Source organism: Platichthys flesus, chromosome 8 (assembly GCF_949316205.1).
Source record: "Platichthys flesus chromosome 8, fPlaFle2.1, whole genome shotgun sequence".
Taxonomy (NCBI): Eukaryota; Metazoa; Chordata; class Actinopteri; order Pleuronectiformes; family Pleuronectidae; genus Platichthys; species Platichthys flesus.
The window spans coordinates 6670494-6689189 of record NC_084952.1 but is presented as its reverse complement, the minus strand read 5'-3'; the positions used below and the strand labels follow the sequence as shown (position 1 = coordinate 6689189).

The following is an 18696-nucleotide window of genomic DNA, read 5'->3' as shown; positions in this document are numbered from 1 at the left end:
GGGGATAAAAAAGGAATAAAACACAGACAGACAAAAAACACATAAGGGGAGAAAGACAACTGTTATAGTTTTAGGGCGATGAGCAGAGCACAATGATCAGTCCTGTGTTATTAGAGGGGATGATCGGAGTAGTCATCAGTTCTCCTTTTCACAAAACCATTCAGATAAACCACACTCGAGGGAAGTTAAGTATACACAGCTAATAAATAATTTCTAACGCAATAAACATTTCACGGTTTGCATTTTTAGAGAAATATCACAACGATTTGCACTAAATCGAAAAAAATGTAATCTTTAAATTTTTTGCTTGAGAACCATCAGGCTCAAAGCTTGAGTCACGGCACACCTGAATGTATTTTGAAAAGGTGAAGGAAAGAGGTAGATTGGTCAGTTCTAATCCAAAAATGACATTACCACTGTCCCCCCTAAAGAAATGATGGCTGTCACATTAAAATGAATAGCATCACATACGTTTTCTCGACTATATAAACATATTCAGATATATTTAAATGGATGATTTTTCAGTGTTTATCATGTAACCATCACTTCTTTAGGGAGAGCTGAGAGAGAGAGAGAGAGAGAGAGAAGGAGAAAAGAAGAGAAGTTCCCAACAGTCTGGCATCAGGGACGGACTCCTATACCTGGACGATAAAATGACAGCATCCGCAGGCACGAAATCACTGCCATTTACTTTAATAACATCGCCAACATCAACCTGTGGAAATACAATGTTTACTGCTCTGCGCTGCCGATAAAAAAACATAAATGTAAACATGAGTTCATGAGTTAAAATGCACAGCTGGAAAGAAAGAAGGTTAAACACATTAAAGCAACTCATATTGCAAAATACTGATGAGGAGATACACTGAGGAAACAGCTGGAGGTTTATATTCTACTAATACAATAAAAAATGTCTAAACAGTGGCAGAATTAATACATTTAGCGATTATATCAAAGATTTTAAAGAGAATGTCATTAGAACATGTTCATTATGTCACTCACATGACAAGTACTTTGATATATGAAGACTTTAGGTGAAAAATGTGTGTGGAAACAGGGGTTAGTCAGCAACACATTTTGTTTCACCCATTATAAACAAGATAAGGTGAAAACCAAATTGCTAGTCTGCATACAATAAAACAGGATTATATAACGTGAACCTTGACAAAACAATATGGCTTCCAAAACCATGATGATCAGTCTCATTATTAATAATTATGACCACAGCATTTGGAAAAAATACAACAAAAAAAAAGTTAGTGCATTTGACCTTATTCAAGATTTCCTGAAAGAGTCGCTATGAGCAAGCAGAATTGTGGTAGAGAAGTTTCTGTTACAATATGCATGATGAAGATGTACAAAGTTAAATTATTTAAAAACCCTAGCTTTTTAGAGAAGATCTCCATGCGTATAAAAGGAGAGCGATATTAACAGAGCAGCAAGTAAAAGTGATTTCCTTCCTGCTGGAATCAAGTCATAACATAAATCCAATATTTTGTTAGTGAATATCTAAAGTCACAGAAATACTCTGTTTCAGACTGTGTTCTCTCTGTTGTGTTAGTATGTTAGTAAACCTTGTTTAGTGATGATTGATATTGTTGCTCTTAAACTAGTACAAACCAGGGCCATTACAGAGAAACTAGGGTTTTGGAGCATATTTGCGGTAAAAATAAAATTGCAGTTTTATCTGAGTGAAACTAATGACAGGAAACTGGACCATTACATAGATAAGCATACTCACCAAAGCCCAACCTGGCGTTTTTGTCAGGATCTGAAGCATTTCCGATTCTGGTATCAGTATTAGAACATCTCTATTCCAGTCAGTCTAACCACAAATACACCATTAACTAATAACCCCTCATCATCTGTAACATTCAACACAGTTCCAGTCTGTTTTTATGGTGCATGTCGTGTCTCAACTGATCTATGTTGTATTTGTTTACTTTGTCTTCATACAAATAAATATAACATTTTAACTACAATATAATAATGAGAGTGTAATTATCAGCCTCGGAGTTGAGATGACAACATCACTACTACTGCTGTTAATTTAATTCACAACAGCAAACCACCAAATACTTCATGCAGTAAATCTTTTCTGATTTCTGCTCCTCTCATATTCCCCAAGAGCAGGAGGAAACATGCAGTTTATATGGCAGTGGTACAATTTACCCTCTAATGGACGAGGTAGTATTACTAATTATTCAACAGTAAAATCAACTTCATTGCTGCCCTGTCAGATGTTTTTTTCCTCTTCCACACCCTCAGTAATAGAATAGTGTCATTATGAAGGAAGAGTGGAAGCTGCTCTTTGTCCTCCAGCATTGCCGTGTAATGACCGTCCACATGGAAACACTGGATTAATGAGTAGCTGAATACTGGAGGGGTCAGAAGATGTTTGTGTGTGTGTGTGTGTGTGTGTGTGTGTGTGTGTGTGTGTGTGTGTGTGTGTGTGTGTGTGTATGTGTGTGTGTGTGTGTGTGTGTGTGTGTGTAACGTAGACTGTATGTGAGATCTCTCTAATTGACAGAACAATGAAGGGTGAGCTGGTAGAAAGAATGAGTTGTGTTATGCTCCAGACGCAAATGAGAGAACTGGTACAAATGACATGTAGTGACACGTTGTGCCTACATACCTTTTCCCAGTGCACAATTTCCCAGGCACCATTTCTTAACACTGTTGTAGGCAGGGAGAGAGATGAGGGAAGGGAAACAAAGAGAGAAAGAGACAAAGAAAAGAGGAAGGATCAAAAACATGTGACAAACTGATGTTTATACTGATGTTAACATGCAGAGAACCAGGTCTACTTGTCTTTCGGCAAATCAAATAAATTCACACTTAATATAAAGCACACAAGTTTTTCTATCCAAAACATGTTTAATGGTTTACAATACCTTGACATTCCTTTTTGTTGACAACATTGTCAGCAATGTGACGTTTCTGTGTGGGGGGGAAAAAAGAACAACATTCACACCACTTGAAAAAAGTACAGTGATAAACAAAACCAGAAAAGATCATTTCCCCAGGTAAAGTCCTGGAGGAGAGATAAACGTGCGCAAGAGATGTATTAATCCACCGTGAAAAAAATGTGTCTACTTCCTCCCATTTTATAAAATTGAAGCAAACTACTTCAAACACAGAGGGCGTCATCTAGACATGATTTGAAGCCATGGTCGACACAGAAGTGATCATTGTGTGAGAATCCAAGTCTTGCTCATACACAAGATTGGTCCCATCTGTATGAAGACCATGGAATTGTATAGCTCTACTTTGTACAGTGTGAGAGGGAGGTTTAAGTCTGCAGTTACAAGCTGAAGAAAGATAACACCTTTTCACTGACTGCACAGTGGCTGTTAATAATCTCACTGTGGCCACACACTCTTTTCACACATTGATGTCATGCAGTATGGCCTTTATCAAAAACACCCTACAGTAACATGACAGCACAGTGAACTAGCATAGCTGTATCCAATGAGACCCCAAATCCAAGTAATGGTAATGTCAAGCTAAACCAATTTGTACCTCCGCCAACAACTAGGTGACAACTAGGAGAACTCGGTTTAATATTTAATTCACCTAATAGATAGAAACTAATTTCATTAAACATAGACTTTAAAAAGTCTATATAAAGATGGACAACATGAGAGCTCCCCATGAGCCAAACCGTCCCAATCACCTTCTGGTGGCTGGCCAACAGGACCACGTCACACGGATCTATACATTTTTACCAAAGATTGGTATACGTTCAAGTGCTGTATGTTATTTCCCTGTATGTTATGTTTTACTTATTTGTTTGATGCTTTAAAAACAGGGTGAAATGTCAGGGTTGACAGCCGAGACTGACCTGGTATGGTTGTGTATCGTCAGGATCTTGCGATCATTGCTCCACAACATTACTCATTTCTTCAAATACTCTGGCTCAAAGTGATTACAAATTATTATTGAAATGAATGAATTATCAAAAATAAAGACCTGTTAGGCATCGATTTTCTTGTGCCTGTCTTTATTGCTTCATAGCGTATTTTACAGAGGAGTACAGACTAAAAACAAATTGTGTTTCCTCAGTGAGACCACATCAACATCCAGATCAGCAGAAATACATTCCCACGTGTCCTCCTTGTCTGCTGAACAGTCATGCAGTCAGCTGTGAATTCAACAGCTGATTCCAAGGGACAGCCTGTCAACAAGCATCACGCTGAGTAATAATGTGTTGCTGAGTCCGTCTCACTTAAATAATCTCTGAGTGATTGCTGAGGTGAGGACATGTCCACTCACATCCCTGCTAATGATCTGTTTACGTTGAAGATTTGCTCAAATTTGGTCTGATTATAATGACTTTAAAGCTAATCTGTTAATCTGAAGCGCTGTGCTATACATTTCAGGAGAAACAAAAAGTCTACAGAGCAGCTCAGGGTGAAGCAATCAATAGGAGAGGTTTTCTCTTTCCTTGACCAGACTTCACCTGTGACCTGTAGACTAGCAGCCTTACAATCTCAAATATACCCATCTAATGCTAGAGCTGTTCTATGTCAAACCCATCAAAGCCTATAGCGTATACGCCATTTGAACAACAACCCTTTCAGAACATCAAACAAACTGAATCTGCTCCAAAGTTCACTTTAGTTTGATCTGCTCTTTCAGCTCCATCTCTCTTTTCCCCCTGCCATCTGTACCCACCCTTCTTCTTCTTCTTCAGGCTCCAGTTGAATCAAATTTAGGTTAAATATCCTGCAACATGTCATAGAATCTACTGAATTGGTTGGTTGTATCACATGGTTTGAGCTTTTTATCAGCTCCACTAAGCCCAGAAATACCATTTGCAACTAGAGACCTTTACGTGGCTCATACATCATCCCTCCTGCAATAGTTGCCAGCTACTTTCATTCATCTATACTACCAGTGCTGACTGTACAGACCTTCCTTTATTCATAGATGTGTAAGAACAGTTGTAATATATGTACAACTGTTCTTAAGTTGTAGAGTAATAGTTACTCTACAACTTTTCCTGTCATTTGTCCTTCTCATATCCTGTGTATGTCCGCCCTTCTCGCTCCATCTGTCCCGTTGGACAAGCAGCGAAGGAGACGTACTGTATTTAGATGATTTGTGTAATCACAGTGCAGTGGAGAGCGAGTGGGGCACAGAGCGTATGCATGCATACTGCAGTATCAGGCCTCTGTAGACCTCAACTATAGAGGAGGGGGGAATTGAAGTGAGCAGCAAGAGTTAAAAGCTAGAGCATCTGCAATGTTACCTTGATTAAATGCATTTTACTGAACATAATGAATTCAATTTAAGGCATATGTCAGAGTCCGAGAATTCTGACCAGGGTATTTTTAGTTATCAGATCCGTGTTGGTCTTGTCTGTAGTTTTTTTTACAGCGTTCTAATATTTATATCGTATTATGAAAAAGAACTACACCACATGGAGACATTACAAACTATGCATTTCACAGAGTCTGTTTAGATTAGATTACCTAGGTGTATTTGAGACCTAACATGTAATATCGTAATCCATTTAAGACTTCTTATGGCCTGGAATTCATGTAATAACATTTTAAGATGTACTGGAAACCCTAAGTATTTAAACATTTTAAGAGCTACAAACAAAGCAATCAGTGGGACTGTGCTGCAGCACAGACAGCCGGCAACAAGGTAAAGTGCATGTCGCACAGTGCACGGTTTACAGTGTGTGTGTGTGTGTGTGTGTGTGTGTGTGTGTGTGTGTGTGTGTGTGTGTGTGTGTGTGTGTGTGTGTGTGTGTGTGTGTGTGTGTGTGTGTGTGTGTGTGTGTCCCTAGTGCATGATTCATGAAGTTAGGGGGTCGATGTTGCCCTGGCAGGTCAACTTGTGAGGGACAGCGCAGTACAGGGAGCAGACGTGTGCGCAGGTGACCTTCAGCAATAAAGACAGAGTCATCACCACTCTGTTCCCATGTTTTTCACAACAGGCTGGGAGGAAAAAAAAGTGCTGCGCTGGTCCCTTCAGCGTGAGATAGAAGCGTATTGTATAGAGTAACTGTCCACTGGGACATGCACAGAGGATCGCATTGCAGGGTCACTGCAATACAGTAGAATGCAACACTCACTGACTCAGATCAGATGGACTTGAGAGGATCACTCGTGGACCAAGAGTAACAAAACACATTTTGAAGCCACTAAACAAGAGATCATATAATAAAAACTCTCAACCGGATAAAATTGTGCTAAATAAATTGCATTTGTCTATTTTTCAAGCATCTGTGTAACAGCTCAGCCTTGCTCGAGGGCAAACAGTTAGTGGTTTTGTTTTGTTAGTATGAAGTGCCTTTGTTTAATTGACTCAGTGAGTTCTCTTGATGCAGTCGTCACAGCTGTGTCCACTAAAATCAGCCTGTGCTTATGCATTTGAACGCCTATGTCTGATGTCGTGTCTATAAGTTGGGGAGCATCCAGCTGGGGTCATGTATCCATCACTGTCTTCTCTCTCCACAGGGTCCAGTCCAGGACATACTGTACAGTAAGAGACTTAGCAACAGCCCACTTTCTACAGGCAGACAGTCTGTATGTTGTACAGTAAATAGAATGAGGAGAGTAAGAGTCACCTTCATTACAGATAAAATTAGGAATTCAATTTTATGTTATGCGGTTCATGAACTTCATGTAGTCAGATACCTTTCATCCAATAGGTGGCTGCCATAAGTAGCTACTTGTAAAAGTAAGATAAAAAAGTTGTTGGACAATTGGACATTTCATCTTCGAAAGCTTGCTGTTGGGCTTTTAATAATTGCTGACTGCATAATATTTTTGATTCAGGGTCTCACTGATGTGTGCGGCCAGATGAGTGGTCTCACGTTGCATCAAGACAGTGTTTCCAATAGAATAAATGAAATGTCGGCAGCAGGCTTGCACGTGCATGCTGCTGCCGACAGATTCCGAGTGACAGACACAAGGACTAAAGAGTGAAAAAAAAGGTCTCGAAAGGGAGGGACAACTGCATCACATGCCAGGACAAGGACGTGCACAACTGCAGCTGAATCTATGATGTCTGACTGTTAACGTGGATAATAGAAACTTCATAGACGATTCATAGCAAGCACGCAGCAAACAGACCAAAGTCTAGATAATGAATGGGAATTATTGCCATAACATTGTATATTAATACAAAAATCAAAACCCGGTTTCATAAGAACAAGCATCTCTTTATGGAAACAATCAAGACTTCAATCAAGTATTATTTAAAGTTAATCTTACCAGATCCTCAATGATCTCCTTGACAGCAGCCACCACCAGGATGAAGAGCAGTGGCACCAGTGTGGTCCAACGACCAGTGGGAGACACATCTGGGATTTGCTGAAAGAGAAACAATAAAGGAATATTAAGTCAATTCCTTGAATTATTTTCTGCGTACAAGAGTAACTCCAGAAGCCAAATTTCCAGGTTAGTGGAGATCACTGGCACTGAACCGAGCAGTGCCAAACCCACTCAAGCTGCCAAATAAGTAAATAAATAACTGAATTAAATGCATGGACCTGTTGGCTCATTGGTATTACAGGAGCTGTGCCCAGTGGGGACGGCTTTATAAAGAAATCCATGACGAACCTAAGTACAAAAAAACTAGTGTCAACTGAAACTTGACACCAGAACTTTTGTCTCTCACATCAAATAAGTTTACATCATTATTTCAATCTTTGGCAAAGATTAATTTGGGTAACATGACAGAAGATACGGAGAAGCATAATGAGTCCTGTTTATTGCAGAGCCAGGGCCACAGATCAAAGGAAACTCGAACGTAATGGATCTTTTCTCTTCCTCATCTGCATGGATGTTTTATTCAAGGTCGCCGAATTGACAGGGCAGGTAATGAAGATTCACACTGGCAGCTTTTCAAAGCAGCTACGTCAAGGTCACTGGATAGAGGCCCTTTGCTGTCGTGGTTTTGAATTTCAGTCCGCTCATTTATCCTTTAATTTATCTAATCCATTGTTTATGCATAGATGTTTTAATTCTGTCATTACAGACCCTGAGACTCTCACCTGACTGCATTTAGAGTCAGCTGACCTGCTGACCTGTACCCCTTTCCCTCATTAGCTTCCTAGTATGTATAGACGCACACACTGATATATGTATATATCATTCAGTTTCCACTTGCTTTGTGCCAGATTGACTTTATACAAGCTTTAGTTTTCCAGCTATCTGTTCTTTGCCTGCAAATGTGTTTTGGATCTTTTTTCGGCCTTCGTATGCCTGCTTGGATTTGCGTCCTTGTTAAAGTAAAATAATTGACTTCCTCCTGAGTCACGTTTCATAAGTCCTTTCTCTGAGAACCCTGACACTTTTCACATCCTGAGATATTGTATAATTTTTGTTTTTTTGTACTGAATTATTCTGCTGTATTCTCACGTGGACTCACTCTGACATTATCACATTTTACAAGGTGGCAGACAAGAAAAGTTCTGCAGAATTTGCAGAGCGATTGCCTCCGACATTTTAATTCTCATGTACAGTCACTCTGGCTTTAGACTGATGGAACGTGTTTCCTGAGTCCAATGCACTGTACAGTTATTGGTACAGCAATGGACCAAATTCAATCTATCCACAGCATGTGGTACTGTATGTAGTGTAGTGTGCTGACCCTGAAGGCAAATCTAGTTTCCTATAAAGGAGGCACACATAGTATTACATGTTTTATTCATTATTAGGATATATAAAGTCCTAGTGTGTGTATGTGTGTATAGGCTTGACTGTGTGCATATGAGATTACAGATGTGACCTTTGGAAATGGTGTGTAGGTTATGACAAACAGTTAAAAAGCTGGGACGAGCAGCAGTTCTAATATTAATGAATGATATGTGTCACAGCGGCACAGGGGAAAACATTTGCTATACTATATCTTACCTGCAAGAGTGCAATGAAGAGAAAGAAGGCGTTGGCTGCCCTCCTGAACTGTGAGTAGAGGAACCGGGGAAGGAAGGTCAGGACATTGTATTTTGCCGTGCTGGAGAGCGGACCAAACAGCAAACACAGTGATGGGTGGATGAAGGGGAAGAAGGAGAGAGGGGACACAAGAGATAAACAAAATGGTTAGTTACAGTTATCAGAGGCTTTTTTTACGATTTAATAAAATGCAAATACTCAACAGAGCCATTTCCTTGCCCCTTCTACTCATCATTAAGGTCCTTTTTGCAGACACTCTCATTCTGATGTATACAACTGATGGAAAGGCAAGAGGAGTGGACACAGTGATCATAAAGAATAATTGGGAGGAGCTCCCAGCAGACGTGAGCGATGTCGGCTGTGCTGCAGGGGCGTTGGGTGGGGTAGGTGGCTTAGGTAGTGATGGGGGTACACTGAGGCTGGTGGAGCTCTGAACAGCACTGCAATTCAGATCTCCAGCAGTCTGATTTACAGCTGCATTAAAGGGCCAGTCAGAACAGCCACTTTGGGGGAAGATATATGCCATGATGTATGCCAAGCCGCTGGCAGCACTTTGCTTACTCACACGCGCACAAGAGCTGTCACACATATAAAAGCAGAATATCACAGTGTAGCCTCGAACTCTTCTAAAGGGCCAAAGCATATGGAGGTTAACATTGTTGGATACAACAGTTTTATTCCTGTTACACTGAATCTTACTTTTCGAGCACTTTTCATCCCAGGAGCACAATGTAAAATTATGCAAGTGTGCTAGCAGTGTATTGAAGTCAATTAAAGAAAAAAAGAGTTTTACATTCAGTGTCATCGTGGCTGCCTGGTACAGCGGAGCCGTCTGATACAAAAAAAAAAGGCCAAGTGAGTAAGAGCCAGGCATCGTTCTGACAGCAGTACAATGTAATACCAGCGTCACAGAGGAGCCTGGTGAAGAGCGCTGCCAGGACAACGGTCAAGAATGGACCAGGTTTGTGTTATTCGACAAGGTCTAGTCTTTGGTCAGGTTATGTCAAAGAGAAGAAAAAAGCCCTAATGTATGAGTCATCTGTAAACAAGGAGGAGGTTAATCATTTGAATTTTTTTTTTTAAACAGTGAATCTGTAGCATCAAACATTACTGAATCATGTGTTGAATGAAGGTCATTTCAAGTCGAGCAATTCCACACAAATATTTGTTTCTCTGAGGTTCACAAAGTCAAATAGATTGACTCATCTGATCTTTTTCAAGACTTGTGTTGTGACACGAAATTAACTGACAGGATACATGGATCTGTTTGGCTGTGTGATGGCTGTGCGATGGCTGTGTGATGCCTCATATGCTCTTGCTTGTTCGCCAAAATTATGATTTTTGAGGTTTTCATCTTGAATTTTGAATCTGAATCATCCTGAATTAGTCTTAATTTCCCTGATCCACCTTGAGCAACTTCAATTTCAAACTACACAACTTTACTTGTCACAAGGGGGAATTAAAGCAGACAAGTTTAGGTTAAGGTTTGAAGTCAAATATGTAAATGTGTTATATTTAATAGTATACAGCCTTTCATTGAAAAATTACTATTTTGCAGTGATTTTTACCTTTTACAGATATTCGAGTTTTAGATGCATTCAGGAAGTTTAAAGATTGGCAGCATGTTGAAAAAGACTACTCCTTGTAAATGAATGTAAGAAAAGTCAAACCGCTAGCAGAATATGAGTTATATGGTTAAAGTTCACCCAAAAAAAAACTTCACCCAGCCCTCCATCGGCATAGGGGTGCGACGATAATGAGTGAATTATCATTTTTTGGTATTCATTTAACTAGTGACTATAAATGTATTAAACAGACAGCAGGGAGGTAACTTTAGATATTATGACATCGATTTTAATGTGGTTATCTATCATTGCGCTCCATGAAATATCATTTTTATGTCTAGGATTATTTAAAGAACGTTTAATGAAACCTGGTGGTCTTTTTTTTCCCCCTTTTCATTCTGATGTATAGTCATAATCCACGTACAGTAGCCTATTGTGAAATACTTACATATCATATATCAGTACACTCACATTTATAAAGTGTGACCCCCCCGAGTATTAAACCCTGGTTGTGCTAATGTGTAGCTACCGGCTCAGTCTACCCCTGGAGATTAAAAGGAACGGGGAAGCTCTCCAGCCGGTTATCCTAAAAGCCCTGGCTTTATCATCCCTCTGTCATCATGCCTTTGAGATCATCCCTCTGTTTCTGCTCAACACTTCTATTTTCTTCCCTCCACCCTTCCCCCTATGCTCATAGGGGTAGAAGTGTAAAGCATGCTGTGGCCTGTCCTCTCTAGTAAACTAACTTTTTCAACAGAGGCAGGGCAAGATGAAGAGCTTATTTAACACTCTCCTTAATGGATGATAATGGATCTTGCATTTTATTTCCTGACAGTGCCCTTAGGCTCAGGACGATATAAGAGGAGCACATCCTCACAGTTACTCAAAGTTAGCCTGATTATAAAGCCACGCAGCAGGGATCAGAAAACGTTTGTCACACCATCTATCAACATGGTCATCACTAGGGGTTGGAATCTCTAGGCCTCACGATAAGATTCCAATTCAGAGGTCTAAGATTTGAAAGAAACTAGAAGGGCAATCAGAGAATGCATTCCTCCGCCAAGGCAAGCACCCAATCTTGTCATGCTAAAGAAAGAGAAAAGATAATTCCTTTCCGGGTTCTTCCATGGGTCATGCTTCACCCTGTGGAAAGTTTCATTCAAATCTGTTTAGCCAATTGAAAAACATGACCTCCTTTGTGGAGGTTAAAAATAGAATACAGCTGTTGCTAGATGAGGATTATCACATTTATAAAAATCTGGTTTAACCAGTCGTGTTTAAAGATGAATGACCTGCAGTACACTTCCTTTCAAGATGTGTCTGGAAGAAGTATTGCTTTCACTAAGTAACTACAGCTACAGTTTAGTAAGTGGTGTGCGTCATGTTCAGTTTAGTATTTAATTTGTTCTTTGCCATTGTAATGAAAGCTGAAATGTGTTTTAAAGGCCACCCAGTAGGTTGAAGAAAATACACCACGTAGTGGAATGTTGATACGGTTAGGAGAAAGGTGTATTAAGAAACCCAGTCTATATCTATATACTAGTTTTTTGTAGTAAATGAGAAAGTGGGTCACGTGTGTTTGTGTTAATGTGCATTTGTGCCTATGCGTATATCTCAATTGTGTATTGTTTCCACAATTGTATTGTCTGATGCTGCTGCAGAGGGAGAATTGGATCAAATGAAAGGAGGAGACCAGCTAGGGATCTTTGTATTCTTGTAAGATTAGATTCCCCATTTATCACCCTGCTCCTGTTGCTGTCTCCACAGGTCACTTTGAGACAGCAACCAATCCTGTTGAACAAATTAGATCTTTAGAGTAGCCCTAAAGCCTAAGACTTTCAAGGGCAGCGGCGAATGTTTGGGCACATTCGGAACTACAAGGACAAATGAAAGAGGAACTCTTTGTCATCTACGATCTGTGTACTGGAATACTGCAGTCACACTCTCTGAAATCATTTAAAAAGACCCAGCATGAATGTAATATAGTCATCATATCCAAGACCTGGTTGGTGCTGAAACAAAAGCTGCTTGAAAATACATTAACATACCAGCTGTCAAGCAGTTAACTGTGCCTGCTGTAATAATTTGTATCTGTAAAAGCTGTGCTGCAAGCAATCAAACAATTTATTACCTTAACCCTTTATTATTTCAGTGTTATTGCTTGCTAATCAAATAAAAGTCCAGGGAACCTGAACCTGATCAACATGGGACGTTCCTGCTAACATGCAGGAACGTCATGTTAGCAGGAATGAATTAAAGCATTCATTGGACAACTACCATCATATCTTTGTGATAATATTCTATTATCATAATAAGTTCTGAATATTCAATTTCATCCCGCTTCCTTTTTTTGTACTTGTCTTGTTAACAAGATGAGCTTCAGTTGCATGAGACTCGAGTAGTAATTGTTTGTATTTTACCGTTGGGCCAGATCAACTATTGAATAAATGACTATCTCTAGTAAGGTCGCAAAAATGTACTAAACATTTATTTCAAAACTAGGCAGAGGTGCTGTTTGATAGTAAAAGTATTAGGACATATTACCCTCTGGTGCAATATAATTCAACCATTAACCATCTAGTACAGGTGAATAATGCTCACATAAAAAGTATTGATTGCAGAAGCAAAGTCATAAGTGTCCGTTAATAATTGATCAAATTAGAAGTAAAAACTCATGTATTGAGTAGATCACGCTAACAGGGTTTCTACCTAACTAACTAATTAACAAGATATTAAAAAGAAGAGCTAAGGTAATGTAGAATAAGCATCAGTTTTCATACAGTTGAGTAATTCCAGGAAACAAAGTGGAGTAAAGAAGATACTGTGTTCTTCACTTACATGAGGCTGACCTAACAAATGGAATGGCCATTAGCACACTTGCGTTCATAGTCTCTATTCATGTATAATACAATTCAGTTTATGGCTGTGTGTGTGTAAGCAAGTACTGTATATATCTCAAACTGCTCATGCAGCAGGAACACTAACAATAATGTTCCTTGACAGAACGGCTTGATGCTAAAATCTTGACCTTTAATGCTAAAAGCACTGCATGCCTCCAAGAGGAACAACAGGATAAAGGCTGGACTAGAAGATCTGGACTAATGCACTGCTGGTGATACCAATCTTGAAAGCTACTTATCAGATATCATACGGTTAAAGAGGCTGTTACCTGTGGAGCCGTCTTCTCTGCTGCAGAACAGTAGTGGCTACCCAAATCAGAAACACTGCAGTGTGCACTATCTGACTGTCATGTCTTCAAAAGTGAAAAAAATATGTTGAATTTGAGATTAATTCAAAATGATAAAATGTATCATAGTTCAGACTTCCAGTTAATTCGTCTTTGTTGTCAAACTATAGAAGGCAAGAGCTCAAACTATAAAAAACCTTCAATTTGCTACCAGGCAATCTCCTAAGGCTGACATTTAAGGAGCTGCTTCACAGTCAAAGCATTTTGTTTTGCCTGTAACTCTGAAGATTAATGTGAGGTTGAAGGTAAAGCAGCAAGTTATGCTGCAGGTCACCATGAGAAGCACTGATGGCTTCTGGGTCGCCATTACCACGCCATCGATCAGCAGCAAAATCCTTCAGAATATATCATTCGAATAAGAATATCTAAAGCAGTTGGGTAGAAATTTTAGTTTAGATTGACCAAGAAAAAGCATGTTGGCATGTTGACATGAAACGTGCACTCCTCCGCTGTACATTAAACCTCTATGTGTATGCAGTTTTGATATTCTGCAGCTCTTTCATAGAGAACATGTTCAGATATTTTTCTAATGGTGAGACTGTTTCCGGTTTCATCCTCAGCTTAATCAGGACAAATGTATGTTTGTTGATCCAGACTCAAATCTCCCGGTATGTGTACTTGACACAACAGTCCATTGTGTGATTCTATTCCTTGTCCCCTCTGTGACTGAGAGAAGATGGCCTTTTGTTTCACAGCACACAATCAAGGCAACAAATAGCACTGTGTCCGGCCTAATGGGTATATAAGTGGCATGGAAGCCGGCAAGTATGCATTTTAGCGGGTACCAACCACTGCACAGGTTTAACTTTCGTCAGGGTCTAGCAAGCACACTGTCATCCAATGTATCATGATATGCAGGAAAGTCGATAATACCTAATACCCTGGTTATGGCTACACACTGAAGCGGTTAACCAAACAGGGTTTATTTAATTTGTTCAGTTCACACAACACATTAATATTTCCCTAATTTCCATAAACACAACATGTCCTTACCTGACTCGATTGCAGCAAAACTTGGTGAACTGCGGCTGGTTGAGGTATATCATTCGGGCATCTTCTTGATCAGCTAAGGACGTTTTTTCTGATGTGTCCTCAGTCTTTTCATATCCTGCAGAATGGGAGAAAAATAATCTGCTTTGAGCATTCAAAAAGTAAGAGGAAAAAGTGTTGTGACATGCTTGAATCGATGCGTGTCAAAATGTAATGAGCCTGTAAAAGGCAACTCAGCCATTTCTACACAGAAGGAAAACTACGAAGAATAGAGTCGACATTTAAAGGCTTTAGATATACAACATATTATACAAAGATTCATTATTATAGGATTTGTGATCTTTCTTAGTGTTACATTACATTACATTACATTTCATTTAGCTGACGCTTTTATCCAAAGCGACTTACAATAAGTGCATTCAAACCCGAGGGTACATACCAAGGACGACAAGAATCAAGAAAGTACAATTTCTTCAAAATAAAGCAAAACTACAAAGTGCTATAAGTAAGTGCCATTTAAGTGCTACTAAAGTGTTAGTTTCAAAAGTTGTTAGTAGTTTTTTTTTTTTTTTTTTTTTGTGATGTGATTTTCACCCCGTATACAATGGACTACACAATGTATTAGTCAAACTGTTGATAGCAGCCTAAACAACACTCTTCAGAGACACCTGCTCTGGAGCAATAGTCTGACATTAATATAATGCTCAATTTCATGTTTTAATAGAGTGAGAAGGTGCTTTGGAAATTACATCGGTGGCATGGCCAAATGATATGATACTGACAATATATTTCTTACTATCACCACAGTAAAATGCCAAATTAAACCCTGTCATATATCAATGCAAGGAATCGCCTGCTGTATTACAAATAGACGGGTGAAAATAAGGATTTTATCTGAGCAGGAAAAGTGAAACTTGGACCTTTGTCAAGTTGTCAACATTCAAGTTGGATTTAATATGTGTGAATACAGCTGTGTTACGATAACAACACAAAACCTGGCCTGGTGGAAAATTCAGGAAATGACCATAGTCCCATTACTTGAAACATTAGAATTTTACTTTTCAGTGATTGTCCCCTTGAGGATTTTCCAGGAAGCCTTGTTGCTGGAAATGTGTCATTAAAGCTTGGAATTTCCTGTCACGAGTAACATCCTGCTGGCAACAGTGGATAAAACTTAGCTAGGTGCCTCAGCCACAAATCCTAAAACAAATCCTCAGATCCAATTTGTTTTGATGACAACAGAGCTCATTCACTCCTTTGTTTATCAACCTATTTTATCCTGACTTCTTGACAGTCTGACGCCACAAATCAGCACAGTTCAGCTTTTCCAACCCTGGAAAATCAAGGCGCTGCTCTGCCCCCACCGAGTTCAACAAAGAAGGATGGAGCTGCGTTGGTTGAATCAACACATCCAATCAGCTTTGTACGTGGGTCGCATGTAAAAGATTTCTTCCATCTTCTTCAACAACCACACACTATCGTTTGTGTTTATCAACTGGTTTCTGCCTCCTACTTTGTTAACCGGAGCAACTGAGCTGGACAAGGCAAAACCCCTCGGATGTTGTAGGACTAAAAACACAGGCATGTTTTCCATGCAGGAGAGGTGCTGCATCGTGTAAAAACTATGTCTTGGGATATGTGGAGAATATCTCAAGTCCTTGCTGTAGCTTGAAGCTGCTTACTGCAGTGCAGAATGCAAAATAGAAAAACACACCAAAGAATCAATCTTTTGAAAAGAATGATCTGAAAAGATGCACAAGGACTAGTCAGGCATGATCCAGTGGATGTAAAACCACAGTATCTTCCTATTCACCCAGTTAGCTGTCGTTAAGTTACTTAAGGCTGTAAAAATTATAACTTGGTTGACTAAAATCCTACCTACTGTTCAGTGAGGCTGGGAAATAAATGTTCTATCAAACTAAAGTAACATTTTTAGTTGAAATATCTGACAAACCTATAGAGATGTTTATGAGAGCCCCTGAGTGTAACATTTCCCTGTACTCTTATTTAATTGATATGTCATGATAAGTGTCCTTTGCACTGCCAAGAGAGCACTCCTGTAAAACTCATAACTCAACAGTATTCCTAGACTCTCAAATTGCATGCATGTGACCGAGTAAGTGCTGGATGGCCTTCCCTAGCCCCCCGTAGTTGTGGTTTCAGGGGATATGAGGTAAGGGCAGGCAAAGTAAAGCTTCCATGACTGCAGATAGACCCTACAGTTTAAAAATGGAAAGTGCTGTTGAAAGACACGGAGGGAGGGGGAGCCAGGGAAGCTGGTGGCTTGAAACGTCAACAACAACAAAACGCGGTGTCATGGGATACCGTAACTAGAGTTCTAACCGGATGCCCCAGTTGCAATCTGTGCCCCATCCCCCCCGCCAACAGTATTTCCTCCTTGTCATGCCAAGTCAAGAGGGAACAAAGTAGTTCAATCTCCAGAGTCGCACTTCTCACGATCCACTCTTCGTTTTCTCACCTTACTCTGCACTTTTTAACAAATTTTACACAACTCTGGATTCTTAGATTACAGTGCTGGTCAGTGTAATGATCCACTTGACTTCATACAGAATGACGAGCGTGACTGCCAATCACTGCTTCTTCCAACTATCATATCTTGACAGCTCCTCTCCTTAGCACGCGCTCTAGGGCTAAAATTAAACCACCCCCTGTGGTCATTTGGTCACAGGGGGAAACATGGGTTGGCTATTCTCGCCTTGTTATGCAAGACATCACATCGACATAGGTGGTTTATTGGATTAGCATGTTGGCAAAAGGCTGAAAGGATCCAGGCAGTTTCCGGGGATTAAAGGGTGGGGACTTGTGCTTAAGTAAAGAAACTTCTCATGACAGCTGATGACAGGTTTGTTTGCTGTGTTTTTTCAGTATACTGTATGGCCGGTGTTTAACCCTGTGAAACAGGACATCCAGCAGGCATCCCCTGACTGGCTATGGGACATCGTTGTATGCATGATCCTGTTTAAATCTATCTCAAATAAAAACCAAAATAGTTGAAACGTCCATTATTTCTGTAGCGGATACCTATCATGTAATATACTTGTGATGACATCATTCTGTCTCGTGACGTGCAGTTTACCCAAAATGGCTACAGGAGATTGTTGTTTCCATTATCTTGGTCAAATCAATCTAAAATTACAAAAACCCATCAAAGTTAGAAAATGTTTTGTTTTGGCAACAGAAAGCCAAGGCCTCCGCCCTCCACGTCCACATGTTGTTAAAAAAAAACTGCCAGGTATAAAATGTATATATTATATTATAAATATTAAATATTTGAATTCATAACACTGTTTCATTGCTCTTATTATAAGAGGTTTTAAATACCGTTTTAGCTTAGGTACTACAGATTTTAAAGATATGAAGCATTTGAAGGGAAATTTGCATCGCAGTTAAAAATACCTACGTAAGCACTGACGGACCAAGTGTCAAACCTCTGGACTGTTAAATGTGGGCAATAATAGATTATACGCCCAAGAGAGATCTCTGTTTGCACACCAAGGGACAAAGCGGGCAAAGAAAATTAGTGATAAAAACTAAATCTTTTGTTAATAAAGGGATTAGCGTCTACAAAGAAAACAATAACAGGGGACTGACGTAGCTGTCGACTACAGCATTAAACCTGTGTGAAGTAACAGGCCGGAGGAACAGGCTGAGCAGCTGTGATCGATGTTGCTCCTCTGTGTTCTGAATGAGCCCTCGCAGCAGGAGACTCTGAGCTGGGGTAGGCCAGGTGCTGCAATGCACCAGTTGCAGCTCGTACATTGCCTGCTTCTGTTTAACCGAGTCCTTGGGCGCACACTGCTTTGTATGAATAGAAAGTTCAAATATATTTTTGGGACAATTAGCTGTGCACTTACCAAGAATATGTTGCTATATATGCCAATTTGCTCTCTTTGATTTTCATTAGGAGTGTATAATGTTACCTACTCTGACCACAACCATTTGGTAGAAGGAATACTTT

At 39.7% G+C, this 18696-nt stretch overlaps 1 protein-coding gene across 4 annotated transcripts in view; it reads right to left on the bottom strand.

The window, feature by feature from the left end:
- Positions 1–18696, bottom strand: part of atp8a1 (ATPase phospholipid transporting 8A1) — a 94063-nt gene that overhangs the window by 65501 nt on the left and 9866 nt on the right. For 2 of the 4 annotated variants that reach the window (XM_062393368.1, XM_062393369.1), the window contains exons 2-7: positions 14721–14835; positions 8877–8976; positions 7233–7331; positions 2895–2940; positions 2636–2676; positions 642–715 (exon numbers count right to left, since the gene is read on the bottom strand). In XM_062393368.1, the coding sequence (XP_062249352.1) occupies positions 642–715; positions 2636–2676; positions 2895–2940; positions 7233–7331; positions 8877–8976; positions 14721–14835 (475 nt within the window). The remainder of the gene's footprint in view (positions 1–641; positions 716–2635; positions 2677–2894; positions 2941–7232; positions 7332–8876; positions 8977–14720; positions 14836–18696) is intronic. The other 2 variants (XR_009921688.1, XM_062393367.1) reach the window with 1 other exon arrangement.